Here is a 17516-nt window from a genome sequence, read left to right on the forward strand (position 1 = left end):
CTGGCAGATAATGATTAGTTTCTTGAGGAGAAGGTTGTACTAATTTAATGAAAACTCTATATTGCTCATATCAGCCTTGGATGAACAGTCATGTTTGCTTCACTTGCGGTGATTATCTGATCATTTAAATCCATCTTAGAGATGTGTTATCATGTGTTTGGGCCCAGTTATGATTTGGATTGATCTGCAACTCATTTTTTTTCATGATATGTGTTTGAAGCTAACTAACAATGTGTTAAATGCTTTATCAAAAGCTATCTTAAGATGAATTAATTGGTGTTTTGAGTTGTTGCGGGGGATATTTTTAGAAGATTAAATCATTCATGAATTGTGTAAGTTGAATTAGTTGGGAAAATGTGCAAAAAAGGGAACTGCAACATCCTTGCATGACAAATGTATTGTTCAGCAGTTTATGTTCATGTACTCCATTCAGTGTAATTTGGTAGAAGTCATATTCCTTTGGCATTGACATTAAACATTTCTTCAGGGAGTAGCTTCCGCCTTGGGTTGCATCCCTAAAACGATGTTGTAAATTTGTTCATTTATTTGAGACGACTCCCACAGTGATTGTTTCCTCATTGAGTTATCCCCATAAAAATATGTTGTCATAGTGAGGAATGTTGTGCTGCATACTTTGCTTTCAGGTTTTTCTATTGACAAATCAGTTTTGACGTTTAATCTGCTAATGAAATTGATTGACCTCAATTTAATACTGATTGAAAACCCCAGCCCGCTCCCCACCCTTCCCCCACAGCAATACAGTGTTGATGTAGTACAAGGTAGGTGTACCTCCAAAGGAGATGACAAAGCCCCTACCAAATACAACATAGCAAAAGTATAACAAGATGTTAACACAATTATTAACAAGAGATCTTCATATATACAACTGAATATTGATTGATTACACAACTCGCATACCAAATGATAAGCAATGTGTCGGGTTGTAAGGCCTTCTCATTTACAGCCAATTACATTCCAAATTACGGACCAAACTTGCTACTCTTGAGCTTTCCTTCTTGAACATGAGTAACCAACAAGATACTCCTTCCATGCTACTTTCTAAGACTCAAAAGACATTACATATATAGCCAGAGTTCACAATCTCCAAAGGAAGGAAACGTGCATTACAAAACAGAAAATAGAAAATATCTTTTTGGGTGATGCAAGACTGCCAACAGCCCAACAATGCTCCTACATCAGAAACCCAAGGTGAAAAAAGATGTTCCATTCAGATTTATGAACATCTTAGAGAATTCAGAACATAAATCCCATTCTCATTCTTAATCCACAAATCCTTTTCATCAAACAACATAGAAGTCTGTCCAAACTTACTGTTGCAACCAACTATGCCATCAGGCATCTTCGATCTACAATTACTACTACAACTTCCAAAATCAAATTAATCATACATATTGCATGCCTTCATCTAATTAGAAGATTTATTTTCTTTATCCATGTGCTTAATCATAAGATCAAATAACTTCAAGTCTGCCTGTCAAGGAACCTCAATCACAGGTTATGTTTTCCTCAAACTAAAAGGTTTGGAAACACTCAGGTTCTTTGCTTTGCCATCTTCCTCATCCTTCAAAGGAATCAAAACATATTCTTTACCATCTTTCTCAACTGTAAAAGTATTCTTTCTGCAATCATGTATAGCTCCTCTATCAAATTCCCAAAGTCTTCCAAGTAAAACATGACAAGCACTAATGTCTACTACATCACATAATACTTCATCCTTAAAAAGTCCAATATTAAAATTAACCAAGCATTGTTCTCTAACCTAGACCCAATAATCCTATTGAAACCAACTAATACCATACAGAGTAGGATGTTCAATCTGTGTAAACCAAGTTTCCTAACCATCTCTTCAAAAACAAGATTATCAGTACTACCTCCATCCATAATAACTTTATAACATTTACCTCCAGACTTATAAATAGTTTGGAATAAGTTTCTTCATTGCACTAATTCCACATCATGCTTAGCAAACAAGATTCTTCTAATCAAAAGAGATTCTCCAACTTCAGATGAAGCCAAATCAACATCAAAAGATTCCACCTTTTGCTCTTCCTATACTAAGTTCTATTTATCAAGTTTCACACTAGGACATTCAAAAGCTCAATGTCCATCCTTACCATATTTAAAAGAAGTACCTCTGAATACAAACTTCTTATCAGAAACAACTTTCTTACCCTTATCAACCTTGGTTACTAATTTACCCTGCTTTCTTCCTAACTTCTCTCTAGCCTTTAATGCACATTGATAAGCATCTTCAACTAAGCTAAATTTCAAAATACTCAATTCTTCCTCAACATTGAATTTCAAACCATTTGCATACCTTGCAATTTTTTTCTAAGAAGATTCGTAATGTCCAGATCTGATTTGTATGTTGTAAAATTATTCAATATAATTCTTCACAGACATATCTTTCTACTTCAAATTCTGCAACTTCTTATAAAACTCAAGTTCACAATCTTTAGGGATGAATTTAGCCTTCAGTCTAGAAACCATGGGTTCCCATCTACTAATCCTAGGTTCATCATTATCTTCTCTATCCTTCTGCAATTCTTTCCACCACAAGGCAACGTGACCTTTCAACTAGTTTGTGCCAACCTAACTCTCTATGGATCTACAATATTTTCAATCTCAAAGTAATCCTCAAATTCATTAATCCAATCTATCAATTCCTCAAGATCTAAAGAACTAGAATAATTTGAAACTTTCATTCTATGACTCTTACCAACTTGTGCCATGGTTTTCAACAATCTTTCTTGTTTTGCAAGGATCTTTACTTCAGATACTTCAAGATCTTCAAAAGCTTCAACATATTCCTCTTCAATTTCAGGATTTCTTCTCAAGCCAATCAAGACATTTCAGAATTCATTCCTTATCTCAGCCTTGAAATCTTCAAACATATGTTCCAACATCCTAGGATTCATTCTTCTAGGCGGTATACTGAAAGGAAACAAGGTGCAAATGCCTCAAACTTCGGCGCTCTGTCCACCAACAAGGATCAACAAGTCTATAACAAAATTCCAACAAAACTTGAACATGTTCTAGAATTGTGAGTCAGAACCACAATTTGCCACCCTGCAACCAAGGAATTCAAGTCTACACAAGGTCACCAATATCAAATCAGCAACCATCAGATCCAATCATTCTCTAATAAGTCATCAACAAGATTAAACCAAGCTCTAATAAGATCCAACCTTCAACTCCAATACCATCTGATGCAATGCAAGATAGGTTTACCTCCAAAGGACATGACCAAGCCTCGAGAAAATACAACACAATAGAAGTATAACAAGATGCAATTGCAAATAATACAATTATTAACTAGAGATCTTCATATACACAACTGAATACTGATTGATTACACAACTTGCATACCAAATGATAAGCAATATATCAGGTTGTAAGGCCTTCCCAGTTACGGCCAATTACATTCCAGATTACAGAGCAAACTCGCTACTCTCAAGCTTTCCTTCTTGAGCATGAGAAACCAACAAGATACTCCTTCCATGCTACATTCTAAGACTCGAGGACATTACATATATAGCCATCTAGAGAAACAGGTCACCTTTGAGTTCAAAATCTCCAAAGAAAGGAAACATGCATTACAATATAGGACAGATCATTAATTAACTAATGACTAGATACATAATACATTACAAAACATTATGCAACCTTAGGTATAGGCCCACACATTAGTCAATTGCCTAGATCAAAGAGCGCGTAAGCTAACTCTTAAATATAGAACCTCATTGAATTAAATACCAAGCATTTTATGAAGAACAAGCCAAGTGTAACATTAAATTCTATGCACTTAAGAAAATGTTCCATGTCAGGTCAACAATATGAAGCCAAGCTCGCGGAATTTGGAAAGAACAAACAAGTGTTCCCAAGATCAAACTATTAGACAGGTAACTGAAAATAGAAAACAGAAAAAATCTTTTTGGTTGATGCAAGATTGCCAACAGCCCAAGGATTCTCTTGCATCAAGTGTATTGATCAAGAATAAGATAGCATAAAAACAAGGACTATATACCAATGCACTGAAATTGTAAATATTATATATAGTCGTCCCCAACACATCATTTAAAATGCACCCTGCCAACCCTGTCAACTCTAAAACTTAATGTAACACTTTTTTGCGGTACAAGATGGAAAAGGGTTGATGGATTTTCCACATTAGTCGGGGTTCCTAGAAGCAGCATAAAAAAGTAATTCATAGAAAACAATTCATTAGAGTTATTGACCTTGACAAGAAATTATGAGCAATCTAATATTATCTCAAATGGGTGAGAATACAAATTATGTGACTAAACCTACCCCTTCAGAGAATCATTGTTGTTGTCTACTTCATGGGCATTAGTTTGGTATGAAAGGAAGAAATGTATCCTTGACATATTTAAAAGGTAAAATCATAGACCAGAAATTGATTTTAAAGAGTTACATGTATAGAAAAGGTAGTCAATTACCACAATTATGTTAAGGCAAGACATCAAAAGAAACAAACAATAATGAGAATGAGATGAATGTTGATAATATAATCTATATTATTGTTTTCATCCACTAAGGGCCCATTTGGCTGCACGCATAGAAATTGAGAATAGGAATGCATATTGGGAATAGGAATGGCTATTCCAATAACAGCTATTTTTTGGAATGGACATAAGCTCATTTTAGAGGCAAAATGGGAATATGTATTCCTATTCCCTATTCCAATTGATGCACCGAATGGAAAATAGAAAACATATTCCTAATTTCCTATTACTATTCCAGCAACCAAACGGGCCCTAATTGGTTATGAACAAGGTTGCATGGGTACTTGTACCCACACCCCTAGTACTCGTACCCACGTACCCAAGTACCAGGTACACGTATCCCACGTACCGGGTACTCGGTGGAGAGCATCATAGCTAAGGACCTTGATTAAGATTCTGATTTTTTTTTTTTTGGTTTTTTGTTTTTGTATTAGCTTGTTGTTTATCAAACTTAATTCAATACCAAATCAGTTTGAAACTTTGATACTCATTAACAATAAACTTTATCACTGTTCAAGTTAAAAGTTTATCATTTGCAATATGTCATTGTCATATGGTTTAGGATCTTCTTGTTCATGTTTAAAGTCTGCCTTCTTTGTTATGCATCTAAGCATTTATCATGTATTCAAACATATAGCAAATCTGAAACTGAAAACAGTACATTACATTTGCAAACTTTATCACTGTTCTTGTTTTGAAAAACCATTGTCATGACTCATAAAATCAGATTTTTTATAAATATAAAAGTGTAAATTTTAAGTAAGTTTGACATACCCAAGTACCTCCGTCCCCAATTATGAAAAATACTTTAAACATTCAGCAATAGCATATATATATATATTTGACTTATGGCTTATATTTTCAAATTTCTTGTTTTGAATGCTCAATGTCATGACTCATGACAGATATTTTGATTTTTATATTTTCTATAAAATATTAATTATATAGAAAAAATTAGGCTTACACACGTACCCCCGTCCCCTATTTTGAAAAATATGCATACCCGTACCCGCTCCCGTACCCGTTCCCGTTCCTGTACCCACGTACCCATGCAACCTTGGTTATGAATAAATATCCAACAATCATATCTAATGGCATACCCTATTCCAATTGATGCACCGAATGGAAAATAGAAAACGTATTCCTAATTTTGTATTCCTATTCCAGCAACCAAACGGGCCCTAATTGGTTATGAATAAATAACCAACAATCATACCTAATGGCATAATCTCTCTTTCAGGAGCTTTCACTTGGACTCTTTACTATTAAAAAGTAAAAACCTCTATTCATTTCTATATGGATTTTACACCAAGTATTTTCATCTTTGAATAGAGCAACTATCAACTATATCAACTTATATTCTATGCCTTCATATAAAGACCATCAAGCCTGGCTAATTATACATCTAAACAACCATTCATGTTTTCAAGTTCATGACTTGATTTATCTTTATGAATTATAGCGCACATCTTTATTGGATATTCCCTTTTTCCTAATATATCCATTGAACTCAAAATGAATAACATAGTTTTGTAAGAGAGTATTTGTTCATATTATATCCTCTATTTAAGATACTCCAGTAGACACAACATCCTACCACACAAAACAAATAACGCCAAAAATACCACAGATAAAATTCAAGAGATATCTTTATTATCGATAGTAAGAAAAACCAATACTAATCCAGGTTGATTCCCAACGTAAAATGTGTACCAACATAGGATGTTCATCTACATTTTCAAACGGGGACACCATATAGAATTTGACAACTAATTAAACATACAAAATGGCAGGAACCAGCTTATAGCCATTCCTATTCATCAAACAACTGCATCTCTAATCATCATGCCAAACATAAAAGCTAGCAGCAATGCCTATGAAGAGAAAACGTATGAAAATCAAATAGGTCAAAAATGTCAGAATGACAGCACTTGAGATGGCTATTAAAAACATGGGATTTAAAGAGACATTTCTCAAAATAAAGCTTGTACAATTACATATAGCAAGTTATAAATTTTATAAAAAATTTGTTAAGAACAATTTGCATTGATTGTCACAAGGAAGAGTACTGCTTGGTAATTTTCCCTTGCGGGATTCTGATTTGTTTTGTGTGTATTTTTAATGTTCCATTTTGACAAGTCGGACATTAAACATTATTTAGTTTCCTAAAGGTTAAAATATATTGAAAGGGATATTAAAATTAATTGTTGATTATTGCCTCAAGCATTCAAAAGGTGATATAAAATAATTGATTCAAAGGAACTAATTGGACTAACCACACGAGAACTAATATTGTTAATATTTACAGTCCCGTGCAGATGGAACAAAAATTGGGTGATCTATAATTATCTTCAATTGACTTGAGAGATTTCTCAAATTTATCTTCTCAGGTTGTGCCTCAAAGTGAAAGATCCAAAGAAACATGAATCGGAATCGGATCGGAATCGGCAAGGTCGAATCGAATCGTGAATCGGCAATGAATCGGCAATGAATCGGCGATGAATCGGCAAATTTGAAAAAACCCGTTAAATTTAAAGATTTTAACAATTTAAAACTTATTTCATGCACCCTTTATTGAATATAACTTAAGCACACTATAACATCATCAAATAGAAGTTAAAACTTAACATACATAAACATGAAACATAAAATCCATCACATACGTAACTATGTTATCTAAGATTCTAAAATGTAAATTGTAGGCTAGCTGAAGTAAATAGAAATCAAATGATCATAATGATTTAAATCATAGAATGTATGTAAGATGATCCATAAGACATCAAATCATAAATTTATGTAAGAATCTAAGATGAAGATCCATGAAAGTTTGAAACTTTGAAACATATGTCTATCAATGATTCAGTATCAATATCTGTAAACAAAATATAAAAACAAGGCTCCAGCTCAAGCCTCAGGCTCATAGTCATCATCATCCTCAACATCATCCTCAAGCTCGGCTACAGCCTCAGCCTCAGCCTCTGAGTATCCAATCTGCCTAGTAGCAAGGCATCTAATGTAGGTCCTAGAGGATTGTCGAGCCATATCTCCCGCATATAAGATGGGCTCACGAATGTCGCTAGGGCCTGTGTCTGTGCGTGCACGTGTGCGTCTACCAATGCCTGAAGAACGTGCTCTAGCTGCCTCAGCCTCTATATCCACCTGGTCAATCCACGCACGGTCTTCCTCAGTGAAGACTGGATCTACAACCTCTGTGAGCCACTCTGATTCTGGATCAATCTCCTCCAGAATGATCGGAGAGGAGTCAGTGCCCAAAATCTGTCTGATCCTAAGACGGAGGTTGTAATGAACGAAGACAAGATCATTCAACCTCTGCACTGTCAACCTGTTTCTCCTCTTCGAGTGGATGTGCTCGAACATGGACCAACTGCGCTCACATCCAGAAGCGCTGCTTGGCTGACTCAGAATACGAATGGCAATTTTTTGAAGTTTTGGGGTTGTGGCCCCAAACATTTGCCACCATCTATCTGAAATAAGGGAAAATAAAAATAATTAGTCTCATTTACAAATTACAAATTACAAGTTAACTCTAAAATTACATAATCAACTTTAAGTTTAGAATCTAGATTCATGAACATTGAATATATTATTTAATTTTTACCTGGCTGTATTGTTTCCCGAGCATCTATGGCTACCCTGCTAGAGAAAAGTGGCCCTTCTTTATTATTGAACTTATCAAGCTCAATAATTGCAGCACTGCTATCCTCATCAGTACTCAACCTCTGGATCACTGTATATAATCCGGTGAGAACCTCCTCATCCGCCTTGAAGTCAGGACGGAAACGAAATGCCGAATTCAAAAAGTAAGCTGCTGCATGGATGGGTCTGTGGAGCTGATTCTGCCATCTCCTATCAATGATGTCCCAAATAGGGGCATACTTCTCCTGCACTCCTGCATACTGAGCTTTAATGGCCTCCTTGGCCCTATCCATGCCCTCATATATGTAGCCCATAGAGGGCTTCTCCCCATCAGCAGTTCGTAGGAGAGATACAAGAGGCTCAGTGGCCTACATATAAAGTAAAACAAAAATTTGAGTCAAAACTTAAACATAGAATAATTCAATAATATAAGGTAAAACTAAATCATTAAACAATTAGCATAGTAAACTGTAAAATATTAAATGTTAAATTGCAATAAAATTACCTTAAGTATTTCTCTAGCAGGTTTCCAAAAACCATCATCATCAAATATGCAATCCACCACATCTATCCCTGCAGTGGTCGTAGCATAGGAAGATGAAATCCACTCCCGCCCAACAAACATGCTCCTCAAATCATCCCTTGATGTCAACAAGGACTGCAAAGTGATGAAATTCGAGGCAAACCTCGTGATCCCTGGACGAGCTAACTCTTTGTCTCCTGTGTACTTCCTCATTGTGCTAAGGACAAATGAATGATTATAAATAAACTTACATATGTTTTTTGCCCTTTCCACACATGACTTGACCCACTCAAGTTTGCCAATTTCCTCCAACATGAGGTCAAGGCAGTGTGCTGCACAAGGGGACCAAAATATGGTGGGGTGCCTCTCCATCAAAAGTTTGCCTACAACAATTTTAAGATAATTAGAAATTCAAATTTCAAACATGTTAGAACTTAGAACTTAGGAAACTTAGAAATTCTAAGTTAGAATTAGAAAAAGTTCAAAATTCAAATAAATTTATTTTCAAAACTTAAAAAGTTAAAAGTTTACCTGCAGCAACATAACTTGCTGCATTATCCGTCACCACTTGCACCACATGTTGTTCCCCCACCTCTGCTATAACTTCCTCAATAACCTCACATAAGTATGTGGCGTTTTTTACATGAGCAGAAGCATCAATGGATTTGAGGAACATGGTATATCCTACAAGTAACAAAACAACGAATTATAATTACTATTAGCAATCAACAAATCAAAATTTGAAATAGTCAATCACGATTCAAAATTATGTATGTAGGAAAGTAGAATGATCAATCACCTCCACAGGATACAAGAAAATTGAGGAGTGTTCTTCCCCTCCTATCTGTCCAACCATCAGTCATGATGGTGCAACCCTTTTCGATCCACTCCTTTCGGTTGTCCTCAAGCTCATGCCTCATATCCTCAACCATTTCCTCCAGGAGGTATCCACTCAACTCAGCCTCAGTTGGGGCTTTAAACCCCGGACCACAAATGGCAACTGCATCTATCATGTTCTGCCAATAAGGAGTCCTGTCACAAATAGATAATGATATTGATTAGAAATTTAGATGTCAAAAACTAAAATCATAAAACAAGTAGATATAATTAAAGTTTTACTTTTACTTTTAACTTTAACTTTGAAGATAACAAAGAAAAAAGAATCAATTACCTGGCTGCAATAAATGGAATGTTGCAAAAGTACCAGAATTTGCAAATCTCTTTTCTGGCAGCATCATGAATCTCCTTGTTCAAACTCATGCCCTCAAGCGTGGGTTGGGAGCCAGGAGTAGTGCGGGGCACAAAGTAACTATCCATTCTTCTTTTCCGCACTCTAGGCCGCAATAGGTTGGTGTTGGACTCTGTCTCAGTATGAGACCGACTACCACTAACACTCACATGAGCACTAGCACTAGGATGAAAAGGAGGCCTAGAAGAACCCTCCCCAACACAACCTACGGATGCGGAAGCTGATGCAGATGCACTTGCAGATGTAGATGCGGTTGCGGATGTGGGAGCACGGGAGCCAATACCTCTTAACCCTTCAAGTTGCATTTTCTTAGTCAACTTGTCTTGTTCAATTTTTTCTAATGCCACTAAACAAGAGCGTTTTGCCTCAGCGGTTTGTTGAGTGCAAACTGTGACATCATGGCCAGGTATGCCAGCAATGTGGTATTTCAATCTATAGATACCTCCCGAATTTATTTTTTCTTTGCAAAATATACATTTTGTTTGATATTTGGTTCTCCCAGGAAACTCTTCATTATATTTCCAGCATTCATCTTTTTTACCCATTGTGGAAATTGGAAAATGAAAGCAAAGGGCTGCTGCAATAAAAAAATTCATGTAAAAAATCAAAGTTTGCAACTAATAAACAAAAACTACAAAACAACAAACCCTAGTTTGCAATTTAGTAAAACTAAAAATAAAAAACATTCAAGATTTGCAAATGAACACTAAAAAAATTTAACAAAAAATGCATACTACACTAACATGCAAAAAAAAAACCAACACTTACCTCTTGCAAATGAGTTGAGGAGTGTTGATATTGACTCCTTAATGCTCCCAATGCAATTTATGGCCTCCCCAAATGGACTTCTGATCTCTTTGGTGCTCTTCCTTCTTGCCGGTTGGAAACCTATGGATTCTCTTTTCTCTTCTTCTCTCTCACTCTTCCTCTCTTCTACTCATACTAAGCAAATAGAAGGCTCTTTAGGGTTATAACAAAGAGGAAAGTCAACTTAGAAAGCAAATAAAACATGTGTTTTTTTTAAAAAATTGAACTTTCTATCCTTGCTGCCGCGGCCGATTTCTGGCGATACCCGATGGCGATTCTGGCGATTTTTTCCATGAATCGCCGATTTTGGCGATTCAGGCGATTCATGCGAAAAAATCGCCACCAGCGATTTCCGATTCCAAAAAAATCGGGAGCCATGAATCTTATCGCGATTTTGGCGATTTCGGCGATTTCATGGCGATTTTTGGAACTATGGAAAGATCTGCTCTAGGTGGAGGTAGAAGAATCATCCCAATTCTTCATTCGTGCTAAAAATGGGTTTTCAAGATTCAGAAGTCCGAGCATATCAAACTTCCATTCACAGGTTACTGTTAAAGGAATCCTGCTAGTTGCATAGTACAGTTGTTGCAGTTTATTTTGAGGCAATACTCATATCAAATAGTGTTTGCCATTCATTAATATTTAATGCAAGTAAATTTATAATGGCCACTATTCTACATGTGTTCAGTTCGATTTATTCCTGCTCATTTCTGTGCAGGTGCAACATTTATTTTATTCAGAATAAAATTTGGCTGCCGTAATAAGAATAATAGACGACTGACTATCATTTATGGCAGGTCAACTATTTTATAGTTTGGGAGCAAGTGGCAATATGCACCCAGGCTACCTTTGTGATACCATGTATTTTTGTATGTTGGGAGATTAACAATTCACAAAATGAAAGAAATACAAGAAGAGCGATTAAATGGCATTTGGCGGTGCAAGTTAAAGTATTGGTTGACTATTGTTTATATTGGGCAAATAAACAATTATATCATTTTATAAAATCATTGCAGTGGACAATAGTTCTATCATTATGTGGACAAATTTACCAGGGATTCTATCTTCATGTTGAGTGTGGAGACTTCTATGTCAACAGTGGCTTGTTTTCCTTCATGGGGACTAGTTGTCACCCAATATTGGGAATACCTGTAGTGCCTCCAGTGGTTTCATTCTATTTTATATTATCTTGCTTCGAGATGGACTCTGCTTAGTATTTTGGTTATCAATATGATGTGATCAGACATTGCACAGCGCGATGCATTGCGTGCAGTATATTATTTTGGCTTTACAAGTATTAAAGCTAATTTAAATGATTAGATTTTGTTGTTTCTTACTGTTTCAATCATATATACATGATGATATTGTCAGCATGTGACATGATGCTTTATAATAATTCTGGTGCATTTTGTATTAGAAAAATAATGCATTATGTTATTATGATGATTGTCGTTAATTTCCTGTTATATTGTGTCATTACTGATGGCTATTTCATTTAAATTTTCCACTGATATAGGCTCCTATTGCTGTAAATGGTTATTTTAATGCTTTCATGCTAATTAACATGATTATGTATATTTTTGGATTAAATATGGAATGACCAGTGCCACAAAATTCTAATAAATTTGACTGATCAAGTCCCTAAAGCATCACTGTTCCCTTAGGAATAGTTTGATTACTTATTGTTGCTCCGGCTATTTATATTCTGAGTAGCTCCACTTGAAGTGTGTGTGTTTTATTATGTCTGCCTGAGCTGTAGGTTTGACCATATCTTGTCTCCAGAAATGGTACAGGAAATAGTTTCACCGGCCTTTCATGAATTAACCATGTATCCATGATTAATTGTTATACCTCCAGTACATGTGGGTAAATTCAGACTACATATGCATTTTGTGAAAGAACAGTATTGTGTCTGCATCTAGAATTCTCACAGTTGTTTCAAAAGCGTTTTAGATAAATGCTGATTTTAATTACTTAACTTATTTTTTATTTACCAGTTAAATTTACCCTAGTTAAATTCCATTCAATTGGAATAGGATTAATTTAATCCAGTCAAATTTTGAGAAAGTCTATAGTTGGCTCTACATTTGCCTACGTGATTTATTTAAATCCCTTTTTGAAAAAAGTGACTTGTAAGATATTATTTCTCTTACGGGGTTTTTCAGGAATTAGGATTTTGCTCCAATTTGCATTGGTGAAAATCAGTGTTTTGTTCATTATGATCAATCTGCTTGACGGATCCTTGTGGGTGGCAGCTTGTAGCATACGTGTTGTGAATGCTCTCATTCATATGGACTCTGGAGTTGTTTCAGTTATCGCAAAGGGATTTCTTTTCTTCCACTTTCTTATGGTTTGCCACTTTTTGTGAGGTAGGGATCTTCATTTCTTTTGATCCGCTTCATATTTTCTTTCAAAGTAAATGCTTTAATATCGTGGGTTCAGAATTACTACTCCCCCAAAATTTTATTGCATTCCATTACCCGATTTCTATTTTATGAACATTTCATGTTTTTACATTTCCAAAATATGGGTTTTGAAATGTTATGGTGCCTGTTTTTACATGTGTGCCCGAAACAGGAATTTTATTGGATTTTTTCGGATAAATTGGCCTTCTAGACAAATGGGTTTTCATTTCGTCCATAGATTTTAAGTTTCAGTTTTGAGCTTTTTTGTGGGTGCATTATTTTGCATGAGCCCCAAATTTTTATGTCAGCATGTTGACCATGTTTTATATAATGGCCTTAGATATACTCCATAATTACGGTAGGAATGCATAGTCATAATGAAATTAGGACATTTATGGTAATCATCGCAATCCAAACTTATCCATTTACCAATTATTTGATGATTGTTCCACTTTGTCAAATTTTACCAAAATTTGGGATTTTGACAATTTTGCTCTAAGTTACCATGGTACCTCCCCCTCTCCCCTGCCCAAACCAAAAGAAGTTTGAACTGGTCCAGTTCGAACTTGGTTCGGGCAGGGTTCTCTTTTTCAAACCCAGGCAGACCAAGTCAAAAAGTTCAAACCCGCATCGAACTGGCCCCGCGAATGGCTGCATAGTTGTTTTGTGGGCAAGATTTAAATGTTTTTTGGGAAAAATTACAACTTGTGCCTTCTTTTGCACAACAATAAAGAATACAAATAAGTGGGATATAGGTGCAGAGATTGTAGACTTGGATGCTTCCACTGCTCAGCTTACAATGGATGATTTTGATGACTTTGATGCCAGTACCATTGTTGTTTTTGCTGCTGATCCCATTGGCCTTAGCTCAAGTAATATCAAGCAAGAAGAAGACAAAGATTGAAGAACTTAGAATATTAATAGATTTTCATTCCATTAGTTGAACAATAAACGTGAAACAATGATACTTGATATTTTTTATGTTTTGAATCTTTGATGTTGTAATTGATTGAACTATATGAGTATGATCACTATGATTACAAGTTTAAGGGTGTTTTTGTTGTTTAAATGTGTTTATGCTACTATGATACATTCTAATTTTAACTCATGCTTCATATATATATATATATATATATATATATATATATATATATATATATATATATATATATATGTTTTTGTACAAACGAACCCAAACCCCTTTCCAAAATTTTGACGAACTTGCGAACCGGTTCTTGAACTTCAAACTTGGAGCCGAACCCAAACCGATAACTTAGCTTTTGCAATGTTTTGAGCCTACCTTGCATTCTAAAGAGATGATTGATGGATTCCATCGAAATCTGTGTTCTTGGCAAAGTGGTAATTCGAGCAACTTGTTATTTGGCGTGGTCTTATATATACTCAATATTCTTGCCTTGTGTTTGAAAACGTACGAACCTCCTAATATTGTGATGCTTGTTGGTGTTGGTTACCCACAACCTTGGTGTAGACAGTGGACATTTTCGCTTACGTCCTCGATGTAGATCAAGTGGACTAGTCATTGTGATCCATGTCCTTGGTTGAACCAATTGGACAAGCGTGTGCTTCCATCCTCGGTGTGGACCAAGTAGACAAACCTTGTTGATATTTTCTTCTTCGTGTGAAGTCAAGTCATACGACTAGGTGTGTTGAGAGGTACGGTCCAAAAGTGGTAAACTAATAAAAGTGATAATAAAATTAAGTGGGTTTAAAGTTGCTATATTGTTTTATATGACCATAACCTTTTGTAGCTCCTTATGAAATTATGAATATTTTCTTGCTTACTGAATTTTTTGACTAGTAAGTCATTATAGACTGCAATATTTGAGTGTATTATGTTGAACATCTGGAATGTTGAGAGGGGAGGCTGAATTAGCATTCCTTAAAGAATAATTGTGAAAACCACTAAATTCATGAATGTCAAAGATTGACCCAAACATTAGGTAGATGGTACTTGTGGAAATCACTGAATCTCTGGATGCCATAAGTGACTTGTGCAAAAGGTAGATGATGATTGATCCCAAATGTCACTATTAAGTTATTAACCCATGGAGGCCTATGGTTGCTACTCTTGCATCAAGTTTCAATAACAATGAGTAGTACCTTAATGTACTATGGATATATGGTACTATTAGTGTGTTTGGGACATTTGCTTGCATGAAGTGTATTTCCATGCATTTTGACTACTTGCATTTGATTGCACTAATTGCCATGTATTAGCCACTCCTTGTTTGTGTGCATACCTTGTGGTTGTGGTCGAGTGACTATCTCTACTAACACGATGGAGGTGGGCTTGAGGGTACCACATGGTTGGTTGGCATTGCACTTTACCATTATTGGGGACCAATGTACAAATGGTGGGCATCCCCTAGTCTTCGAGCTCGAGCATGATGTGCTCCTATCCTTGCATCTCTTTTCGGTATTTTTGTATATTTGCATCACTATGCTCTTTAGATTAGATTTAATTTGATGTTTATGGATGTATTGTGTACAACCTCGATTTTATGTTCTTGGTACTCCCCAGTGTAATGTTGTGCTTTTTAGGCTATTTGTTGGAGAAGCCATTTATCATTTTGTAGTTTTATGCATTCCCAAGAAAGTTGCGCATATGGATGTTTCTACATGTGTTATGTTCAAACATTTGTTATACCTTCACATGTATTCATTATTTCTACACATCTATTTTATGACTGGCTCTAGCATAACCTACTTCTGCACATGAGACATATACGGTGCATATGTGATAGCATGTTAATCACTTGGGTTTGTGTCAAAATAAATTCCATAGTTAGATTCTCTTTTTTCGAGATTGATTTCATGAATCTACATTTTGTTTTTCATTTCATTTCTATGATTGTTGAATCACATTTCGATTTGGGTTCAAAAATGAACCATGTTTTCAATTTTTGTTGAGGATGAACTTATCTCTTCGTTAGCGACCGTTGACAACGGTCCGATCTTATCCTATGAGGTTCATAGACATGGTCCAAAACCACATGTGGTGGTTTGAATGTGGCCTAGTTGTTCATACTTGTTTGGTGGGCGGTCGTCTCGAAACCCCTGGAAGTATGTTCAATCTTCTTCTTGTGCACGGTTTATGATATCGTGTTTTGCTTGCAATATGTTTATATCTTATTTATGCTTGCACGTGTGTACATGATGGTAATCCATGCTTCAAAAACTTTGTTGAGTGCATTTGTCACCCTTGGTTCCGAAAGTTCCTTGGTAGGGCACTACAATACCGCAGCCAAGGAATTTATATTGTGATTAACATTGAAATCAAGGTTCTCAATAACATGAATACTTTCTCTTCCTATGTGGGTTTTGACATGAGGTTTGGAATAGTGGAGGTGACTCAACTGTACTCATTTACATGGGACTAAATTTAAAAATTATGGTGTGCATATCATCCCATCCTTGTTGTGGGATTTTTACAACTACCCAAAATTTATGAAGGCATTCATTTGTGGTCAAAGGAGAGACACAGGGAACATTGGTATAGCTAGATGCATTAGACTTGTTTGGTGTACTACACAGTCAACTGGCACACAGGTACCTTCTTTCTTAGCAAAGCTGTGAAGGGAAGAGTAGTGAGGACCTATTTTAATACTCATCTCATTAAATGACATTATTTCCCAAAGTAGGAAATTGTGAGTCATTTTCTAAAGGTGAAGCCTCGAAGGTTGTAGAGAATCTGGTAGTTATTATAGGTACTGCTCCAAGTCTGCAAGCACTGGTTATTCAACAAAGAAAAGTCAGTCCTAAAGTTTATATAGATGAGACTTGGCTTCTGTAACTTGTCTCACTGTCAAAAAAAATGAGAACATTTTATATATTTCAGATAGTTAAATGTCAACCAAGCATTGCCATATTCTGATATATATCTTACAAGCTTAAATGATTTCAGTTTGTGTTTATTAAATTTATGCTTCTGAATCCCCTAATAAATTCTGCAATAAAGCCCAACATCATTTCCTATACAAACTGTTCAAAAAAATGTTAGAGGGATGAAGTTGCAGATTTTGGGATTAGCAATAGCAGAGGTCCTTGCAGTATTACTGCAAAAAACAACTTTAATTCTCTGAATCTTTTGTTCCTAAGACATGTAGATATCCTATAGTCATCACAGTATTGCATACACTGAAAATTGACATCCGTACATGGATTAAAGTTAACCAAGCGAAACACAAGAAAATCTAATATTAAGTGTGTGAGGTTTTTCCTACAGTTGAATTCACCAATTCCCTTTATAAAATTAAGCATTAACATCTAATAAAATACACTTGAGGATTTGAGTTCTGCAAGAAATG

The 17516-nt window shown here is 35.6% G+C and overlaps 2 protein-coding genes across 11 annotated transcripts in view; both read right to left on the bottom strand.

Annotated features, from left to right (window-relative positions):
* Positions 1–17516, bottom strand: part of LOC149570238 (ran-binding protein M homolog) — a 249221-nt gene that overhangs the window by 30560 nt on the left and 201145 nt on the right. The gene's annotated exons all lie outside the window — the stretch shown is intronic.
* Positions 7261–13610, bottom strand: LOC149570239 (uncharacterized). Of its 2 annotated transcripts, XM_089822865.1 has the most exons (7): positions 10745–13610; positions 9899–10553; positions 9527–9759; positions 9259–9411; positions 8710–9110; positions 8167–8572; positions 7261–8032 (listed from the first exon to the last, which is right to left on the bottom strand). In XM_089822865.1, the coding sequence occupies exons 2-7, from the start codon at positions 10519–10521 to the stop codon at positions 7452–7454; spliced, it is 2397 nt and encodes a 798-aa protein (XP_089678991.1). In that variant the 5' UTR covers positions 10522–10553; positions 10745–13610; the 3' UTR covers positions 7261–7451. The 2 variants fall into 2 exon arrangements, with proteins under 2 accessions (XP_089678991.1, XP_089678990.1); XM_089822864.1 differs by having other exon boundaries at positions 9899–13610.

The sequence above is a fragment of the Cupressus sempervirens genome, chromosome 3 (genome assembly GCF_028749045.1).
Source record: "Cupressus sempervirens isolate cs-2001-9-10 chromosome 3, ASM2874904v1, whole genome shotgun sequence".
NCBI classification, from domain to species: Eukaryota; Viridiplantae; Streptophyta; class Pinopsida; order Cupressales; family Cupressaceae; genus Cupressus; species Cupressus sempervirens.